The sequence below is a fragment of the Alexandromys fortis genome, unplaced genomic scaffold (assembly GCF_014885135.2).
Source record: "Alexandromys fortis isolate MF-2015 unplaced genomic scaffold, M_Fortis_MF-2015_v1.1 scaffold_189, whole genome shotgun sequence".
Classification (NCBI taxonomy): domain Eukaryota; kingdom Metazoa; phylum Chordata; class Mammalia; order Rodentia; family Cricetidae; genus Alexandromys; species Alexandromys fortis.
Window position 1 is genome coordinate 1,216,461 of NW_026068081.1, and position 24,962 is coordinate 1,241,422.

A 24,962-nucleotide genomic window follows, 5' to 3' on the forward strand; every position below is an offset into this window, starting at 1 on the left:
AAATGTCAAAATCTGAGTAAAAAATAGATACCTTCATCATAGTGAGTTATGTCAGTAAAAATATTTTACTGTAATGGAAAATGATATAATGTCACTTTAAACAAAAATTCCATTACATAATTTAGACGAAACTATTGCTGCTTGGAAAGCTATGATTACTACCATGTTATAAAAAGCATCTCACCAATAAATTATCCTGTCTAACATGAAGGATGGCTTTCCATTTTGTTGTTTAAAATGATAGTATCTGGTTTAAGCATAAATTGATTTATTTTGAATACTATGCAGTATGCATCTTAAAATTTGGTACCTATCTCTACTTTGTGCCCCATTAGACTCATACCCATTTTTCTTCAGTAGTGTTTTTATTGCCTTCAAATCAGTTTACCAAAATTGAAAGCACTTAATGCTTATCTTGGTTCAGATTTTTCACAGACGTAAAACGTGAATAAAAACAGAATGGAAGATGAAGGATAGCCATTCTGATTGACTGCAAGGACTGTATCAATACTCAGCAGTTGTTCTTGGCATGCAACACACTCAGTGACTGCTGAGTGCTACTAATGTAGAATATGGTGGCTCCTGATTTACGCACACACACATTCTGAATATACATTCAGAAGCGAACATTCCAAATTTTGACCTTTTCCTATATTAACCACATGCAATATGATTGTCTCTTGGGACGCCTGGAGAATCAAGAGTTACAGCTCACAGTGACACATTACAGCTGTAACCAACAGACCTCACAGGGTGCTGTGATGTTAGTCAGAGATGTGAGTGAGCTGTACTGAAGTCATTTTTTTTTTTACTTGTGATAGTTTCAACTTATAAGATGACTGAAAAAGTCGTATGTACTTTGAATACGTAGAATAACAGCTATATGCCCTTTTTGGGATAGACTTGGAGAAACATACAGTAATACACCGACTGCCTTTTCAACTGAAAATATCACCTGCAATGCTTATCTGTTAACTTTAACTGCAGTAAAGTTATTTACACAGATATGTGCCAGTCTCTTACTGCTTTCTCATTCCTCCCTCTCTCAAATTTGGAACTACACACATCTTGCCTAAATACTCTGTAAAGACGAATGGGTGTAATTCCTAGTAACTGTGACTTTCCATGACAGTGTGGAGATTTTCAATTCTGCCTCTGGCCCCATTATGGGCAGCCACTTTGCAGGGAGGGGTTCTGGGCAGCAGCATCCTTTAAGAATAAAAATAATGAAGCAAAATAAATTCTTAGCAATTAAGATTCTTCGAAACATCTGAAAGTAAAAGAAAGACAGCTTTTTATACATTGTGTATAAATATATGTATTGCTCACAAGTTCGTTACAAGGCTTTAAGACGTTTCTTTAAAAATGCACAATGGGATTGACAAGAAAATTTTAGCCGTACTGGTACACGCGAGACTGAAGTATCTTAAGTAGCTAAAAGAATAAATGTTGATAAAGAGGAGATGCAGTCTAATCATAAACCTCCGAAAAGAAAAGTTTGCGAACATTAAAGCAGAAGGTGGCCTTCCCCGAGCAGGACTACTTGTACTGCATCCCGTTCCCAGGACCCCCAATACAGCCTAGCATAGAAACCCTGAGAACAACTGGAGCACAAAGTGCCTGGAAACCATGACACACCCGGCAGTTTCCAAGCTTGGCTGCATTCAAGAAATACTTTTTAACTCTCCTAGCTCCACGAGGCTCCACTGGCATGAGAAACTAATCTGTACAATACAAAGAACAGCCGTCTATGAATGAAGGTGCTGCTCTGGGGACGATGGACAAGGAGGACATGGAGGGCCATCTTTGAGAAGTATCACAGGAGGGATTCCTGCACTAATTAAAGGGAGTGTCACTTCTCCAAATAACCTCAAAGGTCACTGGGGTTTTCTATTAATAAGTGATAAGGTATTCGCTCTGCAAATCAAGACAGTGCAAATCTGTAACAAGCATGCCACATGAGTTACAAAGCAACACAAATTAGTCTAATGCATTGGTTACATTATCTATTGACATAATTTTGTTATGCGGCAAAAACAAATCAAGCAGATACATAAGAAAAGTTTATGTACTAACTGTGAGAGCAATCAAATAATCTTTCTTAGTTTTCTGGGTTTTATTTTTATGTTTTTGAGACAGGGTTTCCTCTGTCTTATTTTGAAACCTGTCCTGGAACTAGCTCTTGTAGGCCATGCTAGCCTTGAACTCACAGAGATCCACCTGCCTCTAAATATTCTTTCTTACTTTGAGACTATTTTATGTATTTCAGTAGCTAAGAAAGTGTTCTCAAACTCCAAGTTTTGGTTTGTATTACAAATTAGTAGAGGACAATCTTAGGGCAAAGAAAAGAAAGAAAATATCAAAAGTATAAAATATATGTTTTTGTTATATCTGTCTTTTGAATCATCCAGAAATCGGGCAAATTAACATAGTATGTAAACTGTTTTCCTCAGGAAATCTAAGGACTGAATTTTATTGATTAAAGAAATTGCTATGAATTACAACAGTTTACATATTCAACCAATTTTAAACAGAAAGCTAACTAATTACAATTATAGGGACAAAGGGAAAATAAGATTTATTCTTGTTTAAATTAGTTTACTTATATCTGTCACCTTTTATCCTGAGAAAGGTCAAAATCTAAGGAAAAGATCTCATAGTATCCATCTTGCTAGAATACACTGTTACAGTGCACCATCTAATTCTTACCTAATTATTTTCCTCCTTCTGGCCATACTTCTGTTACTGATAAAACTTGCTGTTTGTGAAGAAAACATTGCTAGAACTAATACTGTTTCAGTGTGCCTTCAGAATCTAACAATGCATTAATCCTATAACACTGGCCTGAAGGAGCCATTCGCCGTCTTAAAACAATGAATACCCAAACACTGGCAAACCCCTTAGATGTGGTTGCTCTTTCAGCTTTATTAATTTAAGCCAAATGAGAGGGGAATTTATATGGTGTGCACCTGCCAGGAGCAGAGTCTCTACTAATGCAGTTTCCACGGACCAGGAGAACCTCCCTGAGGCTAAGGTTGAACTTCAACTTATTGCTGAACAGACGAGTGGTACAAATATGACACCAAGGACTCAGTTTCTATTAAGATAATCCCTCCAGACATCCAGATGTTTGGCATATCACTCTGCACATGTTCAAACATGAAGCTAGAGGAAGACTGTGCCTATTCAATAAACAGGGCCAAATAATTATCCTAAATCTCTTGTCTCCACCCAACACATTACTACACAGTTGAAAATGTATTTTATGCTACATAAAACATTTCAACTATCTACAAAAGGAAAACAAACATGAACTATAAAATCTACAAGGAACAAAACCACTATTTCTGTTCAATGTTTACAATGAATTAAATGTTCTGTACTGTAGCTGATGCTGGCATAGCAGCCTTGACCAGCACCAAAGCAAAGCTGGAGCTACACAGCACTGAAGCTGGGTTTGGAAAGATAATGGTAGAGCCTTCACTTTCTGATATAGCTGCTGAATTCCTACAGTACATTGGTACTAGAACTAAGGACACCTGGTTTTAGCAGTTCAATTCTTGGTGAAAACACATGTTTCCAATTAAAGTCATGTAAAATGTATTTGACAAATCCCACTACATAATGATAGAACATTGAAAAGCATTGTTTGGGTTGCACAGGCACACGTATGAAGAGACTGTCCATCAACTGTGAATAATTCTAGATTCCAGATTAATCAAAATATTACCTGAAATTCTAAGATAGGATTTTATAGCTCAATGTCCAATAGATCACAATACACCAATGTATCAGAATTTAACTATTCCATTGCAATACAAAGACTTTAAAGAGCTACAGCAACAAAACCCAGGATTTAATGCCAGTCAAACAAGTCTAAGAACAAATATTGGTACCTGATCCAGTAATCTAATTTATTTTTTTATAATTTGGAGGGTTAAAGTTTATGCTAAACTTAAACATCATTTGTGTACAGAAAAGATTTTAGAGTATAAAGCACTGATTAAAAACACAAAGTAACCAAGATGGCTTCTTATTTTGGGCCAAATGAGTCAATGAATTGTGACCTAAAAGTTAAAAGGTAAACAACTTACAGACTCCCCAAGTGAGTCTTTTCCATATCAAACATTGTTTCTCTCCATGTATATTCAGTTAATATGTGGTAGTAATGCATTTATAAAGAAAAGCAAGCTGGGATCAATTTAATAATATTTCCTGGTACCAGTCCAAATAGTCTAGCCTAACCTTTAGCTCTTCAAACATATCATTCCATCCTACCCAGGCATACTGCTAGTAGAAAATAGCACTCACCACTGTAAGATCACAGTATTTCCTAGTTTTCCTTTCTACACCAGGTCAAACAGATAAATGAATTCTTAATGGAAGAATGACATCCACTAAAATTTTGTATTACTTTGTATCTGAGCTTCTGGCTAGTAAGAATTAATAAAATATGGGCATGTATTTCATATATAACATCTCAAAAAAGGGCAAACCACCTACAAAAGGAAATACATTTTTTTCATCTAAACAGCGAAGTAAAGCAAAAATACTATAAACATTAATTACTATTATTCATTTGTAACCTGGCGATCTTTGCAGGGTTTTGTTTTGTATACAGTCAAGTGGCTTTTGGTATACATTTAATCATTTCTCATTAGCTAAGATTTTTAAAATCAGGAAGCCATCCTGTTTTCTCAAATAATAGGAAGGAGCTCCACTAATTGTCGCCTTCCATTAGTTTGTGCTTTTGCTAAGTATAGCATCTGAAAAACAAACATAGCTGCTGTCTTTTCACAAACATCCCCTACATGACTGCACTTCACCAAAGAAAAAGGAGTTTACAACCCAAACCGATAAAATAATTCGAACACAAACATGGAGGCTCATGAAAAATGATCTAACAATGACTCTGAATGATCCTCATTTCTTTCCTTGCTTTCTAGGGAAGCAGTTCGGGTCCAGGGGAGGCAGGAACATACTTCCTCAGCAGCTGAGGAGTGTCTTTCCAAGGAGCTGGCCACTGTATCTGAGTTTCTCCAGAAACTAAGTTTAAAAATGGCAACTCACAACAGCCTTCTAAACACACGTCTCCCCTAAAGCAAGAAGGATTTTCACATTCTGACTGCTAAAAAGATTTTGAAGGGAACTTTCAGAGTTCAAACACTGCTATTAACCAAAAGATTTCCTTCACTCATCCCTCCTCTAGAAGAACAGGATTCCGAACAATACTTCCAAAGAACACTTCATCGTATCTCCTGGATTTTGTTTTTAAGCTACAGTTTAAAGATTTAAAGTATTTTTTAATTTCAAACATATTTTTCAATGCGCTTCTCTAGCTATTTAATTAAAATACATTTCCAGAACAGCTGTTTGTAGAACACACTTTTCAACCTCTGAATGTAGAAGAAACTGCCATAGAAGCAAAAGCCACCCGAATCTGAACTTATCACAACATGAATGAAAATTGAGAAAGATGTAATATCACTCATTCATTAATATTTATACAGAACTAGAAAGTAAAAGTCTTGGCTGAAAGACTCATTTGATGAACTATGAATGTTTCAAATCCATCCAAAATAATACACAAACATTTTCATACTTAGCTATCACAAACATCAAACATCAGCAGATTTTAAGCCATCACACAAAAGAAATCACAGTATTTCTGATATAGAAAAGTCTCAAATATCGCATGCTAAACATTAGTTTCCTTATACAATCCCTTGGCTATACCTGCAGAGCAATAATTAGATTTGCATTTATAACACTTTAAGTAAAAACAAACTCTAGAAAACAAAAACAATGGTAATATGGCCATGCCAGAATCTTTACATGCAAGCAAGCTTGAGGGTGGTATTTTGTTTGTTTGTTTTTGTTGATTTTTTCTTTTTTTGTTTCTCAATCTTGTCAGTTGGGGGATGGTGCATTTGCAATCCCCCTCCCACGTTTTACCACACGGCAGATTCATGAATGAAATCCCACTTTAACATCCTATTTTCTCTCACTTACATGTATGCTGGAGAAAGTGGAGTTGACCTGGATGTTTTAAGCACAGGAACTGAGAATTTCCAGAGACCAGGAGAGCTCGATTTCCATTTCAAAGGCATGTTGTCACCACGGTATTACAATAACAGTAAACAGCGTTTCCATAACAGACTACCAATTAGGACTTCCATTCCACCGTGGACTGACACGGCAGCCGCGGAGAACAAGCGAAAGATTCTGCCAGTGCCCCTAAACCGACGCTTCCAATCTCTACAATAGGACTGAAAGGTACCTCCTTTAAATCCTCCTGTCCCCTAAAGCAATAAGATGATTCTATCCTTCCAACTCACAATAGTGCCACCTCGTTAGGAAAGTGTTGACTGCAGCTTGTGTGTGTGTGTGTGGGTGTGTGGGTGTGGGTGTGTGTGTGTGGGTGGGTGTGTGTGTGTGTGTGCCCTGTACTGTGTGCATAGTACACAATGCAGCTTTACTTAATAAAAGCAGCTATGGTGCTTTAAAAAAGCTTGCAATACCGTTGTTCTACCTTAACAGGCATACTGCAGCATTGTACTATGTTCTGCACCTATTAACCTGATTTCTGACCAATAGTAGCAGGAAAAAAAATAGATGGGTTCCATATAAGAATGAAACAACATACCTACTCAGAATACATTTGTCATCCTCTGAACATTCTTCTTTTGAGCTGCAACAATACAAATGGGATATAAACCTCAGCATAGCCTTAGGCCACAGCTAATAGAGATCAGTGAGTAAGTTCAGCAGCCTGCTTTCCTTCTGTGCAAGCTCTGACCACACAATACAAGAATGCCATTATGGGAAAAGCCCCGTTAAAAAATGCCAGGTCCTCTGTTTTCCAGTTAGAAGAAAGCAAAATGTCAGAGCAAATATAAACTGCTGAAGAACTCTGCGCACTCTTCTAGTAGCTTCTGATTCAAGTTGCACTCCTTTCCCTATTTTTATTTCCAAGCCGGGATGAGCAAAACCTCATACTTCTACAACATGCTGTGGTAACACGAATATCTCTCTGGCTTCTGCAGCAGAGAAGTACAGAATAGCGCGCTCTTAATAGCAGCCCTCGGAGGGGACGCTATCAACAATCTAATTCAATACTGCCCTCCCCCTTTCCCCCTTTTCTCCTCCCGCTCACCCCCCTTACTCCTCCTCCTCCCCCAAACAGCTCACAAATTGTCTAGCGGAAAGACCGACACTGCTGGCCAAGCAGGTGTCCAGCAGGGACCACTCCACAGCTCAGCAGCGGTCCAGTAACCTCTTGGGATTAGCGAGTGTCAAAGAGGTTCCAAAAATTAAAGCTGCTGTAAAAGCAGCTTGAGGTATTCCATGAAAGCAATGTCAAATAAAGGGTTCATCTACATTGTTTTAAAATACCGTCTGAAAACAGGGTTGTAAATAATCCCAAAGTGATTGGGTATTTTGCGCTTTTAGTGAAAGCAGCAAAATAAATTCACCAATTTTCTATGCGATTTTCAAAAGTAAAAATAGGATAAATTAATACTATGTGAGACTCTTTTTGACAAGCTGCAAAATATTACTTCTCACATGAGCAAGTTGCTGTCTCTAAATATCTACCTTCCTATCACCCATTTCTACTAAAAATAAAATTATCTTGCCTCTATCAATGCATACTTACTAAAGGCAGACCACCGATAACATAAAAGTCACTACCTTTTAAAAACAATAACCACCACAACAAAGAGCTCATATTTATTCTTATATTCAGTTCCCAACAATGAACAATAAACTTATACCTCCAGCCCAAAATTTTGACTTTCAGAGATTCTTTCTAAATTGCCCCTGGTTTGTAAGGACCAAGACTTAAGTCCTTTAAAAAGATTTTTCCTTTGTATAAAAACAAACAAACAAACCAAAAAACTACAGATGATTTTTTCTATATTAAAAAACTATTTTCAAAAATCCTAAACACATCATCTAATACACCAGAAAGCATAAAATCAAATAGAACAATCACAACTCCTTTTTAAAATTTAGTTCATTATAGAAGCAAAATCCATTTTCTATGAGGTATAAATACAGACATAGAAGTGGTATTTACATGTACATTAGTATCTGGAAAGACAAGGTTTATTTCGAAGAACTGATCAGTAATCCACAAACCTTATAAATATTAAATTAACATCAGCCATCAATACCTTCTGTGTGATTTTATTCTATAACACATTAACTACTTCTCAAAAAAAGCCAGAAAATTTTATTTCCAACTTCTTTTAGAACTCAACACAAAACTCTGTCAATGAATCAAAGAAAAGAATATTCGTCAACATCTTAGCAGTCAAAACATACTTGATTTTTAAAAAATTCACAAATACAAATATATCCTAGTCAGTATCTTACATTGGAAAATTTTAAGGTATCTAGCAAAAAGGCCTGAGGAAACGGCAAGGCAAGTTGTTAGAAAGTGAGAGAAGGGAAAGAACATGCACAGACAAGCATTTACAGAGACACATATACATGTATACATCCACCTTGGAATGCCTCATTCCAAAATGAGTTTCTAACAAATTTGCAAAATCTGAAGCACGTGCAGACATTTCAAAACATTAAACAAAAGTAGCAATACATTAGCTGTATGTAGTTAAGAAAAGTATATTTTAGAAAGGCGATTTGGAATTTTATGCTTATGACAATTCTACAAAGCAATAATTGCAAATGTGATTTCACCTTCTGAGAACAGTTTCTCCCAGAATTGTGCCAAACCAGTTTTTCTAGTAGTTATCTGCCCAGAAAGACACCTTAAGGTTGCCGAATCGAAAATAGGATGAGAATTTTACAACTTTCTAAAGTATACAGTTGATGATCACTTTCTTACAAATCTCCTCAAGGTATCATTCTACTCTCAATAATCAACGGACTAAAAGAAAAACTTAGCAAACAGACACTGTTGTCTAATATCACTAAGTGCCAAGAAGCCAATCAAAATCTACTATGTCAATTTTCAATCTAGATTTCTGAGAGACGTGTGTTAAATAGAATTATTTTAAGAGTTTTTCAAAGTGAGAAGAAACCAACTGAAACTGTTTCCTTACATCCCATTTTTACCATTCTTTAAGACTTTAAACCCACAACTTGTTAGACATGATTGTGAGCATTTATTTACATTCAATTCTAGGTTTTGGGTTTAATAAGTTCCAATAAACTTTGTAACTGTCATACGCAAATAAGCATTATCCCGAGGACATTAGCAATGATTACTTTAAGTAGAAATATGGTCTGTGAATTATTGTCTATTTTAATCTACTAAACAACACCATTTCTCATATATCATTTGGAAATAAACTTCACTCAGGTAAAATTGCCCCATTACAAATTAGCAGTATCGAAGTTTACTAGATTTCACTGTCTCAGCAGAGAGTCTAATAGCAAATATAGAGTGTAGTTATAATTGGCATTATATCCCAGAACCAAAAAATGCATATATATATACATATATATGAAAGAAAATGATTAAATATGCCTTCAAAATATAATTTTACTAAGATTCAGCAAAGCACTAGTTTAATACTGAGATTTGTAAATGTTCCTCAGTCCTATCACAGGAAGCCTTAATTTCATTTACAGAACACTTGAATGCTATTATATACACTGTATAAGACACAAGGACAATGTATCTAAAGGATATTCCAAGTATTTTATGAACATTAATTACTTAAGTAGCTATGAAATGTGCATCTCAGAGACAAAATAGCCAGAAGACAATGATGGTTCTTGGTCAAGGCCACAGAGAGAAAGAACATTCTTGGACAACTCCTACAACACAGAATTCTATGGCTTCAAAAGTAGGAAAAGATTTTGTTTATTCATCTGTTTGCTTTTTCAAGACAGGGTTTCTCTGTGTAGCTTTGGAGCCTGTTCTGGAACTCACTCTGTAGACCAGGCTGGCCTGTGTCTGCCTCACGATTGCTGGAATTAAAAGCATGAACTACCACTGCCTGGGTGGAAAAGATGATTTTTAGAACTGGTAGATTCCCTAGAAACTATCTCTTCCAGTATTCTCATTGCAGAGATTAAAAAATCTGAACTCAAGAGAAGTTGATTAAGCTAGTTTCATAGTGCTGAGTAGTAAAGATTGCTCTCAATCTCCTAGTCCAGGATTACTTCTGTAGTGTTCCTAAACTATTTTCATTCAGAATTTCCATTAGATTCATGCTTCTATTCGAAGTGAGCCATATCCTATTATGATCTCAGTATATTCCAAAGAAACAAGGACAACTAAGAGATATTTAATCCTCCTATTGGATGTCCCTGGAGGACAGAAATGGGACAGAATCACCCAAAGGGAAAGGTATATTATATATAGAACCACATCTGAAACTAAGTTACATACTTCATTTATGTATGTAAATGTATGTAGATGGCAACCAAATCTGAAATCTGGCCAAGTAAGAAAAAAACACAACAATGTGAACAACACATTTCTCTAGAGAAATAATGCTTCACATGTGTAGTTATATGCATGTATGTAAATTCCTTTCACACAGTAAGATTATATGGACTTGTGTACCGTAGTTTGTTTCCATAAACTTGAATACAAAAAATGCAATATATTTCTTCATAGATAACTCACATATACAGCCTTGTTATAATCCATCTCAAATGTTGCTCACAGATTACTACATTGTAATATTCTATTTTGAAAATTTCCCTAACAGAGCTACATAGATACATATGGTCTGACAACGTATCTATAGAGATATGAACAATTACAGCTATGACCACTTCTGACATAGAACCACTTATATTCATATTCATATGCAAGCACAGAAAAATCTATGCTCCATGGTAGCATAAGTAATACGAAGGGCAGGATTCTTAATAGCTCCAGTGGCTGAGAGTAATATGTTATGCAGCGGTAGAACAGTAATGTAAACAGCTAGTAGACTAAAAACTGGAGAACGTGCCAGGCTGTGGTGGCGCACACCTTTAATCCCAGCTCTCGGGGGGGGGGGGGCAGAGGCGGGCAGATCTCTGAGTTAGATGCCAATCTGGTCTTCATTGCAAGTTCCAGGACACCCAAGGCTACACAAAAAAACTTGTCTTGAAAAAAAAATAATGACACGCAACATATGGAACCGAAGATGAAACAAGAAATTTGTTGGCAAGAGAGGCAATGGCTGGCAGGGGAATGGAAAGAACGTCCTGATTTTCACATAAAACGTTTATAGTTGCAAGTCCTACTTGACTGCTATCTACATACTTTTACTAATTAATTGCTAGAATGTATCAAAGAAGACACAGGTTTAGGACAGGAGTAGGAGTGGGCGGACAGAGATACCCAGGGACTATATTAAGCCAAGAAGAAAGTTCCAGTTGTTGAAGAACCAAAGGACCCAGAGATTCTGATTGTACTCACTCTGCTGCTAAAGCTAAACATGATGAATGTTGAATGGTAAGTTCCCTTCCCTGCTGCCTACCTTCTGGTAGTGTCTACATTATGTCTCTCTTTTAAAGTATTCCCATCTGTTCAGAATTACTTTAATTCCAAACTAGAATGTCTGTATTTACTAGGGGCGAGTAGTAGTAGAAAGAAATGATGGAAGGAGGTCACTGAGTTGTGCGCTGGAAAATAGACCTTGGGCACCAGTCTCTCCCCTGCTCTTAAAGACACTGTGATGTAAGCAGTGGCTATCAGATGCTCCCAGCACCGTGATAGTCTACCTTGCCTTCAAAGTACAGGATTCAGCTGACCTTGAACTAAAACCTCTGAGATGAAACAGTTTGACTGAGGTATTTGCCACATTGATGAAAAGTTGACCAGCTCAGATACCATCTGGATAAAAGTAAGTACATGTTAACTAAATATACTTATGGAGCTAAAACAATCTATTGAAAAAGCTGTGTTGTCACCTTAAAGAATAATCCTTTATCTGGGTAAATACCTCTCAGCAACTTTCTAAAGATATCCTTAAATTACTTTGAGAGAAATAAGACATTAAGCTTCAAAGCTTATCCAAAATAAAAACCATTTGAAAATGCACAGCGTGGGATAGGGTGTGGCGCTGTAAGAGAACATTAGCATGCTCGAGCTAACGGGATTAATAATTAAAATAAAAATCCACAGTAAATTTGGACGAACAATTATGTCTCTGTTAAATAAAAGTATTTGCACTTTTAATGTTGCAGGACTTTGTTTTTATTTTGGTAACTTTATATAGAAGCAGAACCAACAAAGTTAAATGGAGAAAATACAGCAATCTTTATATTTGTACCAGCTGGGTAAAAGTAAAATAATTCATAATAATGATTACTTATGACGGTTGGAAAATTTCAATAATAAGCACACTGTATAGCAAACATAAAGAGCGCTAATCAAAGAAAGCCAACACTTCCTATATTCTATATTCAAAATAGCTAGTCATTTATAAACCTTTCAAATAGTAGATTTGCTTCAACATTCCAATATTAATTAATGACCTACTATTACTCCTTTGGAGATAAATACTTAAATGCAAAGATTCCCGTAAAAAAAATGCTGTTTTGGCTAAAACTGAGATTGGAAGATTACCTGATGATTTCATCTCTTCCTTTCCCTGTTTATTAATCCGGGGTATAGTGCAACTACATTTATGGGGTTGCCAGCAGGAAATCCTTTCCAAGTAAGCTGATTCCAATGAGTCGTTAAAATTATAAAATACTATACTAAGCTGCAATAAAAGTGCTATGGTTTACTATTACTGTTTTCTAAATTTATTCATTGAAACTTTAAATTTCCTATACATATATCGACTGAAACTGCTACTGTCAAAAACTGAAAGTTCACCTGGCATTGGTGGCACATGCCTTTAATCCCAGAACTCAATAGACAGAGGCAGGTGGGTCTTTGGGTTCAAGGCCTCCCCAGTCTATAAAGTTCCGGGTCAGCCATAGATACACAGAGAAACCCTTTCTTGAAAAACAAAAAAAAAAAAAAAAAAAAAAAAAAAAGAAAGAAAAGTTCATTTGTGTATGGGGGCATATGCCTCTCTAGTCCTAGACCTTGGGCATCGGAGACAGGAGGATTTGAGGCTAGCTGGGCTACAGAGTAACAAGACCAGGTCTCTAATAAATAAATAAATAAAGATTTAATTGTATTAAAAAAGAGAAAAAAACTTCAACAACAACTCCATCTCAAACCTGAACCCAACGACCCATTGCCATAACATGAATGCCAACATTTCCAATCATTTGCCTTCTATGGGAAGTCCTAAAGACTTAGTAACTTAGTCAAGATCTCTATTTTTGTGACGATTTCTAGAGTCTTCTCGTTTTCTAATTTAGAATTCTTCTCTTTTGTGATTTTGAGCACTCCAAAACAGGTAAAGGATACCAAAAAAGTACTGAAATATGACAAATATATGGTGTTTGGTCTAAATTATAGAGGCAGGTTTAGACACTACAGAATTTATTTCTTGTCCTTTATCTCATGTTCTATTATTCATTAAGTGCAATTTTGAGTAAAAATAGAACACATCCTCTAAGTTGACCCTACATTTAAGCTAAATGTAACCTAAATTTTGGTTTTCTACTTGCATGTCTAAGTTTGTCTATAGCCACTAATATATTCAGAACCACTTAATATCTTCAAAGTACGTGCCTAAAATAATCGCTTACTCCCCACAGCATTCTGAAGCTATGGACAACTTCACCAAAGCACATTTTCCTATTGGCTAGTACTGGCTAGCAGTCACGATTCCTTCTTCAGTTTAATCTAAGTTAGATACTGCTGAACGTTTTTATCAGTCATCCACTAAAGGGTTTGAGCAATGTAAGTTCCCATGAAATTGCAACATATTAAAACCAAATATTTGTGCTTGGAGGTTTCCAGAGATACATTTTTTTCACGATTCAGATTTGTAAAGTATATAAAAAAAAACTTGTAAACAACAAAACTTGAAGAAGTAGCCAGACTGAGCTTAAACTGCTCCTGCAGAAGATAGGGAAAACATTAGCAAATTTATTTGTTAAGACCATGCATTCATGTCAACTAAATGCATCTTTCTACCATGGTCTCTTTAATATATTAGTCACTGTGCATAGTGTCATATAAAGGCTTTATAAATCACAAATATCAAAATCAATAATTTACTGTTTAGTCAAACGCCCCTTGAGAGAATCGGCATGATGAATTAGTTGTCATGAGTAAGCACAGAAAACTTTGCTAATGTTTCAAATACACAGAAGAGCACACGTGACCAGACTGCATAGTGCTCTCAGTCCCCTCCGACACATCCACAGGAGGAGGAATACAGGGATGTTGTGAAGCTCTGACCACACGGCAGTTTGGACAGCCTACTTTTTCGGACATTCTTTAAAAATATTTTCAAATTAAAAATCTGGCAAAATTTAGCTGTTAAAATACCAACACTTAAAATAATTAAAATGCCAAAACGTATGTTTCATCTCTTAGTGACATTTCCCTCTGCCTTTTACCTTCCTTAAGTTTAAAACAGAGCCACAAGCCTTTCTAAAATACCTCAGTCTTCAAAAGTCACAAAAGCCACAGTGATCCACTTCAGGCATAGACACAGAAATGTGCACAAACGCTGCCTTTCATTTCTCACCCTTGTCTGCCCCTCGTCCCAACTGGCTTAGCTGATATACTTTGACATAAAGCATACATTCTGCTGAGAGAAAGATGTTCTTCCTTGGCTCTTCAAGAGTCAATAGCGAGGCACAGCAAACTTTTATACCTTTAAGGCAAACGCTCTCAAACATTAGTGTTTGAAGATTCACCTGGGGTGAATAAAATGTCCAAGTCTGGGGGCGGGGACTCATACTTTGCATTTTAAACAAGTACTCAGACATATTATCACACCAGGTCTAATAGGCTTGGGGGAAAGCTGCCTTAAAATCAAGGTAACCTACCCCGGCCCAAGATACACAAGCCACAGTAATATTGAGGTTCCTCTCCATCAATGGACCGACCCCCTTAGCACACTGCATTGGCTGCTCACCACTGTCAAACCAGTATCCACAGCCCTTATCACGCCCTCCCACATTCAAAAGCGTCTCAGAACAAGATGCCCAGATGACAGAGGCAGACAGACAGATGCACAGTGGCAAAAAGTGTCAAGTACAGGAACGAGAAAACAGTGGGAGTTAGACTGATTATGCAATCCGGTTTCAAAGTTAGCCACTGGTTTTAAACTTCGTCCATTAGCAAAATTGGACAGAACAAGAGACCCGTGGCCTGGCTGCAGCTCTGACACTAATTAGCTTAATGACCTCAAGTGCTATTTTTCTCTTCTGTAAATTAGAGGAAAATGCTACTTCCCTTGTTTATCCCACAGCAATGATAAGAAAGCCAAATGAACTTAGGTTTGTGAACTGAAACTGAAAAATACACAACAACACAATAATGCAAATATTATTAACACAGTTCTTAATCAACACACCCTAGACATCAATGGAAGATTAACCGATAACTGAACGTCTTCAAATACCTCAGGGTCTCTTATTAAATAAATTATTATCAGAAAAAAACAGGTACAGAAAAATGTAGACCCTTAGACATACCCTGAAGTTGATTTTTTGAATAAATCCTTGAAATCGGCTTGTTTTAAAGACAACTGCCTCCGTCTCCTGAAAGTGGAGTGCAAAAAACAAACAAACAAACAAACAAACAAAAAATCTGGTTAATTGTGACTTTATTGTATCTGGTTCAAAATTTCAATGCACAACCTGAAAATGTTTAATGTAATTTAATAGGCCATATTTGTAAAATCTAAACACTTAAGGCCATACAGAACAGTTTGCCACTATATAAATTAGTTTTACAAAATGTAACAGAAAATCATAAGATTCAATTTGTTTTTAGAAGCTTTCTTAATATTTCAGAAACTATAAAATTCAGATTGGCATTAAGTACTACATTGGTTTGCAGCTGATCTATAAGGCCAAGCTAATCAAATTAGCATAGAAGGAAACAGTTGTTGTTTTTTTTTTTCCAAGAGATAAACCTCAGCCTTTGGAATGATTTGTCAGTGTTTTAGCTTTTTACACTTAAAGGTCAGCTCTTTTCTGATACACTGCTTTGTCATGAAGACCAGAAAGCAAACGACAGACATTTTAATCATTCAGAGAACAGATGGCTCATGTTCTTCTAGGTTAATTCACTACCTTTTTTTCTTATTTCCATACTGCCTGTAATTAATAAAAACAGCTAAATAGATGTACAATCCCCTGTACAGTAAATTTCGGGGACTTTTTTCCGTGAAGTTTTCTAATATAGCCAGCTCCTTCGGAATACACACACGCACGCACATGCACACACACACACACACACACACACACACACACACACACACATCTCAACATTGGACAGACATTCTTCTGGTACTGCCTCAGGAATGCAGTTTTAAAAATAGAGACCACTACCAGAAACACTGCAGTATATGCTGCTGACAGTCAACTCTCCTTAAAAAAATGACAATTTGCTGGCAGATGTTTGAGGCACTCCAACACAATGCATAATTTATTTGCATTTATTGCATTGATGTTGCTATCAGCTTATACAAAACAAACATTAGCCTTCCCTAATATTTTCCTCAAAATAAGCCATCTCGGAACTTTTTTTCTGGATCATTTCACAAGCATTAGTGCATTATTAAAGTCATAACTAGATTAAAGTCTAGAGAATCTTTAGAAAGACCATGACAAAGACATTATCCAAATATTCTCTTAAGTCAAAGGGCTCTCTACAAAAAATGACGCTGTAGGGAATTTTATTTCTTTGTGAAAATGATATATTAAAGACAGCATCTCTTTAATGGAAATACTATTTCAAAGCTTACTTTAAAAATGCTATACACAAAAATATTATGGTTAAATAAGAAAAAGGTATAATAGGTTAAATTCACATTTGTCATTACTTCTTATTAAGCCTTGCCAAGCAAATGCCAATTCTATTATTCCTATGCATATAATATACTAAAATATCTTTAAATACAGGTTATTTTATATTCTTATTAATATTATTTCTTTTCTTTGTGCATATAAGAACAATCTGGTGTGCCACCTTCTGGTGATTAAGTGAAATTATCTATCTCTACACAAGTCCCTATTCTTTATTTTAACTTTTAAAAATACATATTTCTCAACCTGCATTACATTTATGCTATATAAATAAATCCACTCCAAAGTCTGAAGTAAAATAAAAATTCCTTGGAGGTTTTGTAAAAGGAAATCAAGCTTTACACACGCACCCTATGATTGTTACATGGTTACCAATATGTCTCCTGAATTCTACAATACATATAAAATTGATTTTTATATACCGTTACACAGCCACATCTCAAAATAACAGGCATGCCATTTTAATGAATAAGTAAGAGTAGTAAATAAAGGAAAAGAAAGGTTTCTTACCAGTAAGCCCATTTTTCTCTTAAGGTTTGAACTCTCATCATTTGTCATGTTCTTGTGGATCCCTCTCTCATCAAATTCTCTGGAGTTTTAAAGTTAAGAGCTGTGATGCACAGCTAGGCTCTGCTACTACACAGTAGCGCACCCTAGTGCCTCTGCCTGGTATAACACTTCAGCTGTGGCTCCCAGAAACAGAAACAAGCCTTGCAAATACAAAAGTCCATGTCCCGCACATCTTGCCTTGATAAAAAAAATTAGTCAGTGCAGTTGAACTACTTATATTTCACATTTAATCTCCTGATCAGAAATGAAAATGAGAACTGAGTGACTCCAGAGCTTAGAAAGCTGAAGAGGAAGAAAACGCTCCTCTCCCAGCAGAGGCAGGGTGAGATGATGCACCAGGAGCTCTGCCTCAGACAAAACATGTTTACCTCAAAATAAGCTTATTTTTGCCAGGATCAGGATTCATTATTTGTAATATGGTCTTAAATCTTTATTATCTTTCCCACTTTCCTCTATACCACAGATAGTATTAAATCCTAGCCAGTCATTAAATACTATATTTTTTCTCTTACATCAATTTTCCAGGACTCTACCTCCTATTGGTTTGTCTAAACAAACAAGCTACTTCAAATGAAACGCATGTAACTGTTCTCCCCGCATCTCCCATTTTAATGCTTCAATCATAGTGTTTCTAGATCACTCTTTTGAATAAAGCTACATGCGATAAAATTTTAGTATTCAGTGAGTACTCAAAATTCATTTACTCTTGGAATTACCTGTGTTATGCACTATGCGTACTGATACTGATAGACAAGTGAACGAGAGAGACAGCTTTTTTAATCTCAAGAAGCTCCTGACTGAGGGGGGAATGAGGCAGAAAAACATGGTGAAGAAGCTTTCGTGGCACAGAACCAGGGTGCCAGAGCAGAGGAAGAATGAAAACCGTGCTGCCACTGAGGCTAAATGCTGACTTATAGCTGGCGGTGGCTGAGTGGCTGCAAAGAAAGTGGCAGTGTTGAGGGACGTGCATTTTAAGGCATACAAAAGACCACAGAGCAGAAGACAATTCATGACAGTGAAAAGATTTGCATTGTATCCTTTGTGTTATGAGAAACCATTTGTTGAGTGAGTGGATGGATCAGCCGCAGAATTAAGCAGGCAGTAAGTGCAGCAAGGATCCACTACACAGTGGCTGGCTGGCTCTTTCAGCTCACTGCTGTAGCAGCCCAGAAACAGCAGGCTGTCGTTCCCTCTGTCATAATCAGTTTTCTTTGTTCTTTTTTGCTTTTGCTCCACAGGTCCTCCTGGCATGCATTTTTACCCCCTCCATCTCCTTTTCTGAGAGAAACCCATCCTTGTAGATTTACCCTAAATTGTACTCTTTTCTGTAATATCGTCCAATTTTTCTTTAAGAGGGGCTTGCGTTATTCTAATGTTTAGCATGCAATACATAAGAAATCACTTTGATCCTATGCTCATTACATGAAACAGAATTGATCAAAAGGGTGACAATAAGGGCAGAAGGCAGAGAATGGGGCCACGTGAGCTCAAGAAACCCACTTTTCCAGATTTCAAAGTACATACCTCTTCTAATAACTTCCTAAACCACGCTCAAACCTCCAAGGAGAATATAAAAATGGTGCAGAGATGAGCCCTGTTAGACAGGAGCTTCACTTTATTGCTAGGTATGTCGTACCTCTAGTTCCAAAATTACAGAGGACAGATGAAAGACGCCAACAGAATAGCTGAAAGATGGACAAGTGACCTTTAGAAAACAGCTGTTAAGTTGGGGGAAACTGTGACTATGTTTTATCACTAGCAGTAAAGCAAAAGTATTCACCTTGAAGGCTTTCAATAAACTAAAGGAATTCATGAGGAGCACAGAAAGAGATGGGAAGCAGGGTGAATTATTTGATCCTGCTTCAATATCTCCAGGGACAGGCTGTTAAAGGAGAATACCTACGTGTAAGAAGAAAGCTGTAGTTTTTAAAGGGTTAACTGTTTTGCTAGGAGATAAATATAGAAAGAGGTGTCCTTAAGCGTGTGAATATCAGTATTTTCACTCTATGGAATCACATCTCATTATGCCCAATGTCGAATACTCAGTAAGTATTCGAGCTTTGTTTCACCCTGTTTATCTTAAGATTTATTCAAGGATACAAAAGCCATGATGTTTTCATTTATGTCAACAATGAAAGTCTTTTCATCATAATCATTGCCTTTATGTTCAAATGAATGAAGAGGAAGAGGCTAATAATTTCAAAATGTAGCTAATAATTGAAAGTGTATGCTCTCTGACTTAAAAGATTTCCAAGATAAGAGTTGTCTACATACCCTTCTCTTTCATTGAGAGCTTTATACTAATTTTTAAGAAAAAAAATTAAATACAGAGGAAAATACAGAGGGTATGTAACTTTGGAAAAGTGCCACATCTTCTCAAGTAATCTTCAGGAAGGACTAGTAGTTAGGAGGACATAAAAACTGCTTAGTTTGTCTCCAGAATAATGTTTTAAAACTGCACATTAAAGATATCAGGGACTGAAAACAAAGCAAGTCAGACCATTCACCCATTTAGTATAATAAACACTGGTAACTATCCTAGTATTTTCTTTAGACCAAACAGGTAAGATCTCAAGTTTACATTATCATTTCATTAGAATAGATATTTTACTGAAATTATTCTAGCTAGATAATTTCAAGGTTGTAAAGGGAATGGGGGAGAGGCGTGATTACAAAAAACTACCAATGAAAGCCCATTAATAAGTACCAGATATCTGTGATTAGTTGTAACAAGTGTCTACACTAGGCTTACGATAACTCACTCCAATTTCACATTAAATATCATCTTCTTATCACATTCATGACAGCTTCCTGGCTGCTGAGATGTAAGATAGCTTAGAACATGGTTGAAGGGAGGTTGTTTATAGAGCTTTCTGTCCTTAAGTCTATGTATGGCATATTTGGAAAATCATTGGTATAAAGAAGGGTTAGTCTAGGAGCTGACAGCCGACAACCAGGGAGCCTGCACTTAGGTCCTGACTGACCTAGGTCCTCTGTGCCCATATTACAGTTGTGTAGCTTGGTCTTTTTGTAGGACTCCTAATAGTGGGAATAGGAGCTGTCCCTGACTCTTTTACTGGCTTTTTGGAACGCTATTCATGCTTTATATTAAAAGAAATGATTCATATTCCTATAGCTCCCAAGTTCATACTGCAGGAGAATTGCCAGATTTCAGTAGTACTGGCATTCAATACTATGGAGCAAAGGAAAGGGAATGGCAAAGAAGGCTTTTCCTGCTACTGATAACTTGTCTGTGGATTAGGAGAGAAATGGGAAAGAAAGCAAAGACTAGGGTTTCGTAGCATTCCAATCCTAAAGAACAAAATCTGAAATGTCTTAGATATCCTTAGAATAGGTCACAACTCACGGCAGTAGGGATGGCTCAGTGGTTAGGAGTAATGGCTGTTCTTGCAGAGAACCAGGTTCAGTTTCCTGACCAAACCTGGTGCCTCACAACTATCTGTAACTTCAGTTCTGGAGGGAGAGGTGCTCTCTTCTCGCCTCCATCATTAAACAGGCACATGCATGCTGCGCATACATTAAGGTGAAACATTCCTATGCGTTGGATAGGTCAATGAATCTCTTTGTTAAAAAAAAATTGTATAGATCCTGCAATCTTTTCTCCCCTTCTTCTAAAGAATTTCCAAAACTCTGCCTAATGTTTGGCTGTGGGTCTGCATCTGTTTCCACCAGTCAAATGTGATGGCCAGGGGTCAAGGACACCACAGAAAAACTCACAGAATCAACTAACATGGGCTCATAGGGGCTCCCAGAGGCTGAACTGACAACCAGGGAGCCGGCACGGGATTGACCTAGGTCTGCTGTATATACGTCACAGTTGTGTATTTTGGTCTTCTTGTGGGACTCCTAACAATGGGAGCAGGGGCTGTCTCTGACTCTTTTATTGGCTTTTGGGACCCTACTTCTCATACTCGGTCACCTTGCACACACCCTTAATAGGTGGGGAGGTGCTTACTCTCACTGCAACTTGATATGCCATGGCTGGCTGATCATGAGAGACCTGCCTTTCTTAAACAGAAGTAGAAGAGGAGTAGATTGGGGTGGGGCGGAAACAAAGGAGGACAGGAGGGATGAATGGGGAGGCGAGGAGGGAGGGAAAACGGTGGCTGGAATGTAAAATAAATAAATTTATTAAAAAATAGTAAGGAACAAAATTCATAGCATATAACTGACTACACAGCAATACAACAGATGGAAATTCACACTACTTAACCAATATTAATTATTCAAAGTTGACCATAAATATACATATTTTACTAACATAAAGAAAGAACCTAAAAGGGGTTAGAATATATGTGCTAGGATATTGGTTAAGTTTAATTTTTTATCATTTTATTTTATTTTATTTGTATTTCATGTCTGAGTGTTCTGCACATATACCTGCAGGCCAGAAGAGGGCATCAGATCCCATTATAGACAGCTGCGAGCCACCATGTGGGTGCTGGGAATTGAACTCAGGTCCTCTGGAAGAGCAGCCAGTGCTCTTAACTGCTGAGCCATCTCTCCAGCCCCATTATCATTTTAATTTGAAAAAAACAAAGAGAAACTAACTGAACTCCCCAAACACAAGCTCAAACCTTTTACATTAATAAACAAAAACATCCCCATCTGTCAATTACTTGTGGATCTGATTTTCCTAGCTAGATACTAAGTAAGATATTTAGTTGTGTTAAGTACCAGCTTAATCTCAACCAGAAAACATTCTAACATTTTATTATACTGCTTAATTCTTAAGTATCTCATTTTCATTTTCATGTTAACCTGGTCCTCAAGAAGGCAATGTTCTTATCATTCTACCAGTGAGAAAACAACGTCGTTAAATGACGCACTTGGTAACAGCTGCTGAGATAAACGGAAAACAAGAATCAGGCCTCTGACATCTAATTCAGTGTTTATGAGGGGCACACGCACATGCACACACGGGGGTACACACACAGTGTTGTTTATTTTAAGGAAAACTGCAAACTACAAATACTAAGCACACTATCCTCCCTAAGTTTTCGCGTAGTGATGGGAAGGAATAGGGAGTAACTTGTGAAAGTCTCACTATACCAAAACATACAAATAAACAAACAAAAGTTGCAGAAATGTCGATCTATACCTGTGCCAGAAATATCTTCCCAATGTCAATTTGAGGTTTCCTTTTACCTATAAATCAGCAATTTTTTTGTCATACATTTTAAACATCCCATATTTTATTGTGCCCAACTAGTTTCATAGATGATTCCATTTGGAATTCCGTGCTCCCTGTCAACCAAAGAAACGTCTAGCCATGCTAAAGTATTCATGAATACCCTTTCATGAAACCCTCCCACAATCCCTTACCAGGTGCCGGGTTCTAGTTTCCTGAGGAATATATCTCCTATCTCTTTGGATTATAGCTGCTTGCTTCTTTTCCCTCCCCATGTTTCTACACACACACACACACACACACACACACACACACACACACCAAATCCTGCTCATATAAGGTTAGATTGTATGTTTTTATAATCCCTAAATCAGTGCCTCATAAATATCAACTTGATAAAAAAAGATAAATTTTGTAAAAGTCATGTCAGCAGAGGTAGGTTCTTCTTTTCTTTCTAATCCTAATTTTTGATAGTTAAATAAGAAATCATTAAAGGAGTTTTATCCTCCCCAAACTAAAGTATGAGTCACAAGCCGCAAACAAAAGACTGTAAGAGCAAGCAGCACACTGCAAGTGCTTCTGTTCGATGCTTGCATGATAGACCCTGTGACTGGCAGCGCGCTCGGCACAGCAGAGCAGATAAATAACCATGGAAGAGATGGATGCGGGGGTGACTCACTAAATGACTAATGAACTGTATTGAGAAAAGGAAGCGCTAAGCTAGAATAAAAGCAGTGCTCATTGTCAATTTTCTAAGTAAAGGCAAAATTGGTAAAGCTGAGAGAGTGAAGAAATGTGTTTCACAGGCTTGTCACCAGCTAATCTAGTGAATGCTGAAAAAAAATGAAGCCGCGCCTCCTAAAGCTAGTCATTTCCACAGACTAGTAATTAAAAATGATAGAAGTCTATTCTGTGGATTGCTAGATTCTATTAAATTCTTATTTCCACCAGTGTTGATGAAAGAACACATTCTGAAACCCAATATTGGCAATCAATGCTCCACTAGATGGAGCAAAAATATTAAACAGTAGGTTCAATCAAGCAAGCTGCTGCACATTGCCAATACCCAGTAACACCAACGGTATGGAGGGCAGTCGAGAGGAAACTATAGAAGCAAACGAGAGGCTGGGAGGAGGAAGGAGACTAACAGAACGATGGGAAGAAGTGAAGCCGTGGGGGGATGGGGGATACAGTCAAAGCATATCATATACTCAAAGGAATCTGTCTTAATGCAACCCAGCAGCATGCACAATTAATATATCCCAATGAACAAAACACGATTAAGTAGAGAACTGAAACCCAGGAAGGCATAATGCTAACATGACCTCAACTTTCAAAATAGAGGAATACAGAATTTTGATTAAAGAGCTAAGAAACCTTATCCAATTAGAAGCTTATTTAGGTTTACGAATGAATCTCTGTTCTTTAGCTCCACATTTCCTTGTCTCTTCTTTCACACAGACTGGCAGGGAACACATATCAAGGACATCAACACAGGGAACAATATAAAAATAAAATACAACTGGATTTCCCAAGAGAAAGAGCCTGTTTGCAAACCGGATTACCATGGAGCACGGGCAGTGAGGGCGGAAGCTGCAGGAGCTATGTGGGCTAACTGAAGCGGATCATTAGCCACTATCTCCAGGGTGTCTTGGGAAATGGCTGGGAGGCCTGTTGGCTTTCACTAAGAAGAAGAAAAAAAAATGCGGTCTTATAATGTGATCTTTGGAGTTTGCTAACATTGGACTCACATTTGAGGACAGCAATTTAGCATGCAAGGCCTTCGAGCCTGGTTAAAGGTATAAGAAGCATAAAGGCTGTTAGGAATCCGAGCCTAAAGAAAGGGCAGGCCAAAGAACAATCAGCCAGCCAGGAATGCAGACACTACCAATTAAAGGAAGAAGGTCCTGGACAATGAAATATAGAAGCCAAGATGGGACCCTGCACTAACAAATCACAAGCCAAGGCTGGGCTTAAACACCCTACCGCTTGTAATCTTCAGGAGCCTCTTTTCCTTTTTAATTTTATTTAAATAACTTTTTGCATTTATTTTACATATCAGCCAGCTTCCCCTCCCCATTCACCCTCCTTCCATCTCCATTCAGAAAGGGACAGGCCTATCATGGCCTTGCACAAAGCATGCCACATCAAGGTGAGGCAAAACCGAGTTCCTCCCCTGACGTTGAGGCAGGGTCGGGTAATCCAGCATGGGGAACAGGTTACCAAAAGCCAGCTACGCGCCAGGGAGAGGTCCTGGTCCCACTGTTAGAAGTCTTCCTAAGAGACCAAGCTACATGATTGTAGGAGCCTCTTTTTCAATGCAATTCTATTTCTCAGTACAACTACTTACCACCACCACCTTGCC

General features: G+C 37.3%; 1 protein-coding gene across 7 annotated transcripts in view; it reads right to left on the reverse strand.

The window, feature by feature from the left end:
* Positions 1-24,962, reverse strand: part of Klhl13 (kelch like family member 13) — a 163,027-nt gene that overhangs the window by 52,294 nt on the left and 85,771 nt on the right. For 3 of the 7 annotated variants that reach the window (XM_050121933.1, XM_050121934.1, XM_050121932.1), the window contains one exon: positions 15,538-15,603. The exons of 2 other annotated variants lie outside the window; for them this stretch is intronic. In XM_050121933.1, coding sequence (XP_049977890.1) covers positions 15,538-15,603 — 66 coding nt within the window. Of the gene's footprint in view, positions 1-6,646; positions 6,992-15,537; positions 15,604-17,385; positions 17,593-24,962 lie in introns of those variants that run through there. 2 more of the 7 variants (XM_050121935.1, XM_050121936.1) reach the window with 2 other exon arrangements.